At 39.2% G+C, this 10570-nt stretch overlaps 1 protein-coding gene across 1 annotated transcript; it reads left to right on the forward strand.

Moving 5' to 3' along the window:
• The first annotated feature begins 585 nt into the window (after nucleotides 1-585).
• On the forward strand, nucleotides 586-9575 carry CGA (glycoprotein hormones, alpha polypeptide). The gene is made up of 3 exons (XM_055433670.1): nucleotides 586-685; nucleotides 8690-8874; nucleotides 9498-9575. The coding sequence occupies exons 1-3, from the start codon at nucleotides 586-588 to the stop codon at nucleotides 9573-9575; spliced, it is 363 nt and encodes a 120-aa protein (XP_055289645.1).
• Nucleotides 9576-10570: the final 995 nt, after the last annotated feature.

The raw sequence follows: 10570 nt of genomic DNA on the forward strand, positions 1-10570 counted from the left end.
GGAAAACTTTGATTAATACTACCTGCTGTTTATTCTTGCCACATTGTTAGATTAGCATGTACTTTGCAATTCATAACTAACCTTACAACTCAGCTACCCCCAGTGAATAAAAAACAAGAGAGGCATTGTCATTTCCTTCTGTTCTCCCACATGGAGCTGGGAAGGATGGGCTCAAATACTGTTTATTTTATAAATCATATTTAAGCTTGTCTATTTATCCATCCATCCATCCATCATATAGATATTCTGAGATATTACCTATTGACGTTTCATATTTTATAAATAAGGTAATTAAAGATTCTTAACAGGATGTTAAGATTTTGGAAACAGAATTTCTTATTGTTATCATTATGCCTGGTTATACTGTTTGATATAAAAAATGAGAAGAGTCAATTCTCTCCCTCTTTCCCAAAGAGAAATTGCTTTTTTATACGTGGCTTTAAAGTGTATTGGGAGCTGTAGGCCAAGGGGTCAAGACATTGATGACTTAGTTGCAGCAATATTAAAACTACTGGTTGTTGTTATGCCTGATAAGCCAACTTTATAGTAACTTTTTTTTTCCTGTGTCTGTTTTGCAGAAGAGCCATGGATTACTACAGAAAATATGCAGCTGTCATTCTGGCCATATTGTCTCTGTTTCTGCAAATTCTCCATTCCTTTCCTGATGGAGAGTTTACAATGCAGGGTATGTGACCAGACTTGGGTTTGCAGTAACAAGAAAGCACACATTTCTAGATGTACATCAATAACTCCATTAATTACACTTCTACCTCCTTTTCAAATGTGATAAATCTTTGCCATTGGGTATATATCGAGGCACTTTTAGATTGTGAACATAAAGTTAAATTAGTTTCCAAAAATGTACAGTGAAAATGATATCTTACATGTCCATTTAAATAGCAGCTTGTATATTTCCATCTGAAATAGATTCCTGATTACTCTTTATCTGAGTTTTACAAGCAAAAAATGCTCCTTATTCAGTTTAGCTTGTTGGTTTTTTGTTTTTTTTTACATTTCTCCCAGAAGATTTGTGATTATTTTAACATTGCCTTTGTAGATGAATTTTCATATCAGTTAACAAGTTAGAAAACAAAACCACTTCATGCAGTAAATTTTTTTGCTCTAGTTTCTGAAAAATCTCATATAGTAGCTGATAAACCACCCCATCTGCTATGAAACTGTGAGCTACTATTGGTGATGGTTTTTCTGTAGACAAGTGGTAATATTTTAACCCCTGTTCCCAAGTGCAAATGCCAGATCTAGTAACAGGCTGTCCCACTCACCAAGCTTTCTTAATTCTGACAAGTTTTCCTCAGTCAGTATTTGGAGTTTCTATGGGGGAAAGAAATAGTAGATTCTAAATTACAAAATATTTTGCCTCTGGGCAAAATTCTTCTTTTGGATGAATGTGGTATTTTCATCTGTCAAGTCTTGCATTCCCTATAGACATACTATCAGCACTGAAAGTGAGAAGTCATTCTTTTTTTTTTTAATTTTTATTGGAGGCTAATTATTTTACAATATTATATTGGTTGGTTTTGCCACACATTGACATGAATCCGCCCCGGCTGTACATGAGTTCCCCCTCCCGAACCCCCCTCCCACCTCCCTCCTCCCCTTATCCTCCCTCTGGGTCATCCCCGCATACCAGCCCCGAGCATCCTGTAACATGCATCAACTCTGAACTGGCGATTTGTTTCACATATGATAATATACATGTTTCAATGCCATTCTCCCAAACCATCCCACCCTCACCCTCTCCCACAGAGTCCCAAAGACTGTTCTATACATCTGTGTCTCTTTTGCTGTCTCGTATACAGGGTTATAAGTTGCATCTTTCTAAATTCCATATATATGCATTAGTATATTGGTGTTTTTCTTTCTGGCTTATTTCACTCTGTGTAATAGGCTCTAGTTTCATCCACCTCATTAGAACTGGTTCAAATACATTCTTTTTAATGGCTGAATAATACTCCATTGTGTATATGTACCAAAGCTTTCTTATCCATTCGTCTGCAGGTGGACATCTAGGTTGCTTCCATGTCCTGGCTGTTATAAACAGTGCTGCAATGAACATTGGACTACATGTGTCTCTTTCAATTTTGGTTTCCTCGGTGTGTATGCCCAGGAGTGTGATTGCTGGATCATATGGCAGTTCTATTTCCAGTTTTTTGAGGAATCTCCACACTGTTCTCCATAGTGGCTGCACTAGTTTGCATTCCCACCAACAGTGTAAGAGGGTTCCCTTATCTCCACACCCTCTCCAGCATTTATTGCATGTAGACTTTTGGATAGCAGCCATTGTGACTGGTGTGAAATGGTATCTCATTGTGGTTTTGATTTGCATTTCTCTGATGATGAGGGATGTTGAGCATTTTTTCATGTGTTTGTTAGCCATCTTTATGTCTTCTTTGGAGAAATGTCTGTTTAGTTCTTTGGCCCATTTTTTGATTGGGTCATTTATTTTTCTGGAATTGAGCTGCAGGAGCTGCTTGTATATTTTGGAGATTAATCCTTTATCAGTTGCTTCATTTGCTATTATTTTTTCCCATTCTGAAGGCTATCTTTTCACCTTGCTTATAGTTTCCTTTGCTGTGAAGAAGCTTTTGATTTTAATTAGGTCCCATTTGTTTATTTTTGCTTTTATTTCCAATATTCTGGGAGATGGGTCTTGGAGGATCCTGCTGTGATTTATGTCGGAGAGTGTTTTGCCTACATTCTCCTCTAGGAGTTTTATAGTTTCTGGTCTTACATTTAGCTCTCTAATCCATTTTGAGTTTATTTTGGTGTATGGTGTTAGGAAGTGTTCTAGTTTCATTCTTTTACAAGTGGCTGACCAGTTTTCCCAGCACCACTTGTTAAAGAGACTGTCTTTTCTCCATTTTATATTCTTGCCTCCCTTGTCAAAGATAAGTTGTCCATAGGTGCATGAATTTATCTCTGGGCTTTCTATTTTGTTCCATTGATCTATATTTCTGTCTTTATGCCAGTACCATACTGTCTTGATGACTGTGGCTTTGTAGTAGAGCCTGAAGTCTGGCAGGTTAATTCCCCCGGTTCCATTCTTCTTCCTCAAGATTTCTTTGGCTATTTGAGGTTTTTTGTATTTCCATACAAATTGTGAGATTATTTGTTCTAGTTCTGTGAAAAATATCGTTGGTAGCTTGATAGGGATTGCATTGAATGTATAAATTACTTTGGGTAGTATACTCATTTTTACAATATTCTTCCAATCCACGAACACGGTATATTTTTCCATCTATTAGTGTCCTCTTTGATTACTTTCACTAGTGTTTTATAGTTTTCTATGTACAAGTCTTTTGTTTCCTTAGGTAGATATATTCCTAAGTATTTAATTCTTTTCGTTGCAACAGTGAATGGAATAGTTTCCTTAATTTCTCTTTCTATTTTCTCATTATTAGTGTATAGGAATGCAAGGGATTTCTGTGTGTTGATTTTATATCCTGCAACTTTACTGTATTCATTGATTAGCTCTAGTAGTTTTCTGGTAGAGTCTTTAGGGTTTTCTGTGTAGAGGATCATGTCATCAGCGAACAGTGAAATTTTTACTTCTTCTTTTCCAATTTGGATTCTTTTTATGTCTTTTTTCTGCTCTGATTGCTGTAGCCAAAACTTCCAGAACTATGTTGAATGGTAGTGGTGAGAGTGGGCACTCTTGTCTTGTTCCTGACTTTAGGGGAAATGCTTTCAGTTTTTCACCATTGAGGATAATGTTTGCTGTGGGTTTGTTATATGTAGCTTTCATTATGTTGAGATATGTCCCTTCTATTCCCACTTTCTGGAGGGTTTTTTTTATCATAAATGGATATTGAATTTTGTCGAAGGCTTTCTCTGCATCTATTGAGATAATCATATGATTTTTATTTTTCAGTTTGTTAATGTGGTATATTACATTGATTGATTTGCGGATATTGAAGAATCCTTGCATTCCTGGGATAAAGCCCACTTGGTCATGATGTATGATCTTCTTAATGTGTTGTTGGATTCTGATTGCTAGAATTTTGTTAAGGATTTTTGCATCTATGTTCATCAGTGATATTGGCCTGTAGTTTTCTTTTTTTGTGGGATTTTTACCAGGCTTTGGGATTAGGGTGATGGTGGCCTCATAGAATGAGTTTGGAAGTTTCCCTTCCTCAGCAATTTTCTGGAAGAGTTGAGTAGAATAGGTGTTAGCTCTTCTCTAAATTTTTTGTAGAATTCAGCTGTGAAGCTGTCTGGACCTAGGCTTTTGTTTGCTGGAAGATTTCTGATTACAGCCTCTAGTTCCGTGCTTGTGATGGGTCTGTTCAGATTTTCTATTTCTTCCTGGTTCAGTTTTGGAAAGTTGTACTTTTCTAGGAATTTGTGCATTTCTTCCAGGTTATTCATTTTATTGCCATATAATTGCTGATAGTATTCTCTAATAATCCTTTGTATTTCTGTGTTTTCGGTTGTGATCTCTCCATTTTCATTTCTAATTTTACTGATTTGGTTCTTCTCCCTTTGTTTCTTGATGAGTCTGGCTAGTGGTTTGTCAATTTTATTTACCTTCTCAAAGAACCAGCTTTTGGCTTTGTTGATTTTTGCTATGGTCTCTTTTGTTTCCTTTGCATTTATCTCTGCCATAATTTTTACGATTTCTTTCCTTCTACTAACCCTGGGGTTCTTCATTTCTTCCTTTTCTAGTTTCTTTAGATGTAGGGTTAGGTTATTTAGTTGACTTTTTTCTTGTTTCTTGAGGTGTGCCTGTATTGCTATGAACTTCCCCCTTAGCACTGCTTTTACAGTGTCCCAGAGGTTTTGGGTTGTTGTGTTTTCGTTTCCATTCATTTCTATGCATATTTTGATTTCTCTTTTGATTTCTTCTATGATTTGTTCATTATTCAGCAGCGTGTTTTTCAGCCTCCATATGTTGGCATTTTTAATAGTTTTACTCCCGTAATTGAGATCTAATCTTACTGCATTGTGGTCAGAAAAGATGCTTGGAATGATTTCAATTTTTTTGAATTTACCAAGGCTAGATTTATGGCCCTGGATGTGATCTATCCTGGAAAAGGTTCCGTGTGTGCTTGAGAAAAAGGTGAAATTTATTGTTTTGGGGTGAAATGTCCTATAGATATCTATTAGGTCTAACTGGTCTATTGTATCATTTAAAGTTTGTGTTTCCTTGTTAATTTTGTTTAGTTGATCTATTCATAGATGTAAGTGGGGTTTTAAAATCTCCCACTATGGTACATTGTTGTTAATTTCCCGTTTCATAATTGTTAGTAATTGTCTTATATATTGCGGTGCTCCTATGTTGGGTGCATAAATATTTATAATTGTTCTATCTTCTTCTTGGATTGATCCTTTGATCATTATGTAGTTTCCTTCTTTGTCTCTTTTCACAGCCTTTGTTTTAAAGTCTATTTTATCTGGTATGAGTATTGCTACCCCTGCTTTCTTTTGGTCTCTATTTGCATGGAATATCTTTTTCCAGCCCTTCACTTTCAGTCTGTATGTGTCCCTCGTTTTGAGGTGGGTCTCTTGTAGACAACATATATGGGGTTCTTGTTTTTGTATCCATTCAGCCAGCCTTTGTCTTTTGGTTGGGGCATTCAACCCATTTACGTTTATGGTAATTATTGATAAGTATGATCCCATAGCCATTTTCTTTATTGCTTTGGGTTCCAGTTTATACACCCTTTCTGTGTTTCCTGTCTAGAGAAGATCTTTTAGTATTTGTTGGAGAGCTGGTTTGGTGATGCTGAATTCTCTCAGCTTTTGCTTGTCTGTAAAGCTTTTGATTTCTCCTTCATATTTGAATGAGATCCTTGCTGGGTACAGTAATCTGAGCTGGAGGTTATTTTCTTTCATCACTTTAAGTATGTCTTGCCATTCCCTCCTGGCCTGAAGAGTTTCTGTTGAAAGATCAGCTGTTATCCTTATGGGAATCCCCTTGTGTGTTATTTGCTGCTTTTCCCTTGCTGCTTTTAATATTTGTTCTTTGTGTTTGATCTTTGTTAATTTGATTAATATGTGTCTTGGAGTATTTTGCCTTGGGTTTATCCTGTTGGGGACTCTCTGGATTTCTTGGACTTGGGTGATTATTTCTTTCCCCATTTTAGGGAAGTTTTCAACTATTATCTCCTCAAGTATTCTCTCATGGTCTTTCTTTTTGTCTTTTTCTTCTGGGACTCCTATGATTCAAATGTTGGAGCGTTTAACATTGTCCCAGAGGTCTCGAATATTGTCCTCATTTCTTTTAATTCGTTTTTCTTTTTTCCTCTCTGTTTCATTTATTTCTACAATTCTATCTTCTAGCTCGCTTATCCTGTCTTCTGCCTCTGTTATTCTACTGTTTGTTCCCTCCAGAGTGTTTCTGATCTCATCTATTGCATTATTCATTGTATATTGACTCTTTTTCATTTCCTCTAAGTCCTTATTAAACCTTTCTTCCATCTTCTCAATCCTTTTCTCCAAGTTTTTATCTGTAACTCCATTTTGCTTTCAAGATTTTGAGTCATTTTCACCATCAAAATTCGAAATTCTTTATCAGGTAGATTTCCTATATCTTCCTCTTTTGTTTGTGTTGGTGGGCATTTATCTTGTTTCTTTACTTGCTGGGTATTTCTCTGCCTCTTCATCTTGCTTATATTGCTTTGCTTGGGGTGGGCTTTCCTTCTTCTGGCCATTTGTGGAGTTCTCGTTATTATGTAGTTTCCTCGCTGTGTGTGGGGTTGGACGGGTGATTTATCAAGGTTCCTTGGTTAGGGAAGTTTGTGTCGGTATTCTGGTGGGTGGAGCTGGATTTCTTCTCTCTGGAGTGCAATGTAGTGTCCAGTAATGAGTTGAGATGTCAGTGGTTTTGGAGTGACTTTGGGCAGCCTGTATATTGAAGCTCAGGGCTATTTTCCTGTGTTGCTGGAGAATTTGTGTGGTATGTCTTGCTCTGGAACTTGTTGACCATTGGGTGGTGCTTGGTTTTAGTGTAGGTATGGAGGCGTTTGATGAGCTCCTATCGATTAATGTTCCCTGGAGTCAGGAGTTCTCTGGTGTTCTCAGGATTCGGGCTTAAGCCTCTTGCCTCTGGTTTTTGGTCTTATTCTTGGAGTAGCCTCTAGACTTCTCTATCTGTCATTTCCAAGGTGGTTCCTCTGTTTTAGCTTCTGTTTGCTGGTCTCTTCAGTGTCTAATTTCCACCCTGATACTAGGGGGCGGGTGGACACTTTTTAAGGCTCAGTTGTTCAGTCCTGTTCTGGGAATGGAGGAACGCTGCAGACAAATATCTCTGGCGTATGTGGGGAGTGCTCACAGTGTCTTGGCCACACTGGGTTTGCCCCCGCTCACAGAGCGTGTGCTGTACCAGTCTACACTGCACAGGCTCTAGGTTGCTCTGCCAGGAACTGTCTGAGGCCGGCGCTGGGTTGTATGCACTTCCCAGGTCTGAGCATCTCAAGTTCAGTTTCTTGGGTACTCCACAAAGGTGCAGACTTGGTTGGGTCTGCGTTTTGGGCCTTCTCCGGTCTAAGCAGATCAGGTGACCAGGTTTTTGGCAAGCACAGTCGCTGCGACTTATCGCCTCCCCAGTCCCTGCCACTTGGTTTTCTGGGTGTACAACCGGAGCACCTTCTCAGGCGGATATCGACCAGCCCGAGCCCAAGAAATCTTGATTAGCATCAAGCCTGCCTGCAGTTTGTATCAGATGCCTTTCTGGGGCCGCGGTTGCCCCCTCCGGCTCTGGCTGCCCTCCCTGCCTGTCTCGGTGGGGGGATGGGGGATGGGCCGACCACAGTTGGCTCACTCTGCTCAGTCCTTTGTTCTGTGAGTGGGGCTGGCGGAGTCTTAGGTTATAGCTTTCTGCCTTTTTGTGGGGAAGCTATCCCAGTCTGCTTTGCTATCTCCTGTTAGATCTCTCAGATTGTTCTCGCAAGCCCAGTCCTCTCTCTAAGCAGTTCAGCCGGCTCCTCCCTGCCCAGCCCCCGCTTGCTAATGGTGTATGCAGGCGTCTGTGCTGCTTCTCCACTGGGAGTTACTGTTTGGCGGGTAATCTGTGGGTTTTAATTATTTCTTTCTTTTTTCCTCCCGGTTATATGGCCCTCTGAGGTTCCAAGGCTCGCCACAGACTCGCCAGTGAGAGTGTTTCCTGGTGTTTGGAAACTTCTCTCTTTTTAAAGCCTCCCTTCCCGGGACGGAGCTCCGTCCTTACCTCTTTTGTCTCTCTTTTTATCTTTTATGTTTTTTCCTACCTCCTTTCAAAGAGGAAAGGGCTGCTTTTCTGGGTGTCTGATGTCCTCTGCCAGCATTCAGAAGTTGTTTTGTGGACTTTACTCTGCATTCGAATGTTCTTTTGACGAATTTGTGGGGGAGAGAGTGGTCTTGCCGTCCTATTCCTCCGCCATCTTGTTCCTTCTCCAGAAGTCATTCTTAAAGAATCTTCTACTGCTGAGATGTTCCATGCTTCCTAGCTGCAAAAATTATTTTCCAATGAAAATAACTGTAGTCAGGACAAACAGATATTGTGTATGAAGATGAACATGCAACCAAAAAGTATTTATTTATTTTAATTTCCAATAGAAAAAAAGAATATTTGCTGTCCTATAATAAGGAATAATTCATAGTTTTTTTTAAAAAAAATTCTCTTTGGGTTATTTTACTCTTTGCCTTTTTCTTTCTCTTTTTAAATTTTTTTTTTTTTTTTTGGTAATAGGTTGTCCTGAATGCAAGCTAAAAGAGAACAAATACTTCTCCAAGCCAGATGCTCCAATCTATCAGTGCATGGGGTGCTGCTTCTCCAGGGCATACCCCACTCCAGCGAGGTCTAAGAAGACAATGTTGGTCCCCAAGAACATCACCTCGGAAGCCACATGCTGTGTGGCCAAAGCGTTTACCAAGGTGAGGATCTAAAGGGCCCCAGAAACTTTCTAACAGTTCAACCAGAGAAATGTCCTCACAGCACATCTGTGGGCTTCATGCCAGAGGTAGCTAATGACCAGTCCTTCAGTGAGCATTTGTAGAGAGAAGGGCTGAGCTTGTCTACTTTAATCAAGACAGTCAGCAACCTTGTGGGCACAGGCTGGATCTATCCAGAATGAAGAAAGTGGACAGAGGTGATAAGGGGCAGGTTGGGAGAGAACATAGAATACTTATACAGTGCAAATCAAAGCTTTTGGAATGAAAATATCAGCTGAAAAGACTATGCAAATATAGCAAGCATCTGTTTTTAAAAGTGTTTATTTGTTTGGCTGTGCAGGGTCTTAGTTGTAGCATTCAGTATGTGGGATCTTTAGCTGTGACAGGTGGAATCTAGTTCTCTGACCGGGGATGGAACCTGGGGCCCCTGCACTGAGAGCTTAGAGTCCTAGCCACTGGGCCAGCACAGAAGTCCCATGTAGCAAGCATCTGTCTATTCAGTTCAGCTGGCTAGAGACAATTTTACTGAAGAGTTTTCAATTTTGCTAGCCTACCTTTCTGTCTACATCTATCTATTATCTATCTTTTTTTCCCTTCCCCTTTAGGCCACAGTGATGGGAAATGTCAGAGTGGAGAACCATACCGAGTGCCACTGCAGTACTTGTTATTATCACAAATCTTAAATATTTTGCAATGGGCTGTGTTGATGATGGCTGATTTGCTCAAAAGGAAAATTAATTTGTCTAGTGTCTGTGGCTTCGTGAGATAAAACCCTCCTTTTCCTTGCCATACCATTTTTAACCTGCTTTGAGAATATACTGCAGCTTTATTACTTTTCTTCTTATCCTACAATATAATCAGCAGTCTCAATCTTTTCATTTGGAATGAAATATGGCATTTAGCATGACCATAAAAAGCTGGTTCCACTGGAAATAAAGTCTTTTAAATCATCACTCTATCACTGAATTTAATTTTTTCTGAAAAGTTTCAAGCCAGTTACTTTTAATAGGATTAATGGAAGGGAGTGAGCCGGTGGGTGAGCTGGGTTCCCATGTAGTCAATGGCCTAATATGGAGAAGGAAATGGCAACCCACTCCAGTGTTCTTGCCTGGAAAATCCCAGGGATGGGGGAGCCTGGTAGGCTGCCGTCTGTGGGGTCGCACAGAGTTGGACACGACTGAAGTGACTTAGCAGCAACTTAGCAGCATTCTGATCAAGCCTTCCAGAGCAAGCAGTGAGCCCCTCAGACAGTGGGCTACTCATGAGACAACCCACTGGGGTGAAGGAAGAAAATATGACTTCTATTTCTATTCATTTGCACATTGTCTTTAGATGCCCATTTGGGCGAGTTTTATAGACGTACAGATACATTAAAAATAGAACTGATAACAGATAAGGCTTTAAAAAAACTTCATTCATCACCAGTTTGTCAAGATTCCATTTCAAAGTGAAAAACCAATTTCTAACAGGTTGGTAAACACACCAGATGGCAAGGTTAAAAATTAAAGTGAGTGTGTGTACATTTAAAGAAACACTGAAATGCACACACATTACTTAACTTGTTCATTCATTTATTTACTTATAGTCTTGGGTGTATAAAATTTACAAATAAATGCATATGTGGATATTGGGGATGTTTGGTCACAAACTTTTTTACTGAAAATTTTCAATAAAAAAA

The sequence above is a fragment of the Moschus berezovskii genome, chromosome 10, assembly GCF_049115385.1.
Source record: "Moschus berezovskii isolate FMDL1 chromosome 10, NW_MosBer_1.0, whole genome shotgun sequence".
Lineage (NCBI taxonomy): Eukaryota > Metazoa > Chordata > Mammalia > Artiodactyla > Moschidae > Moschus > Moschus berezovskii.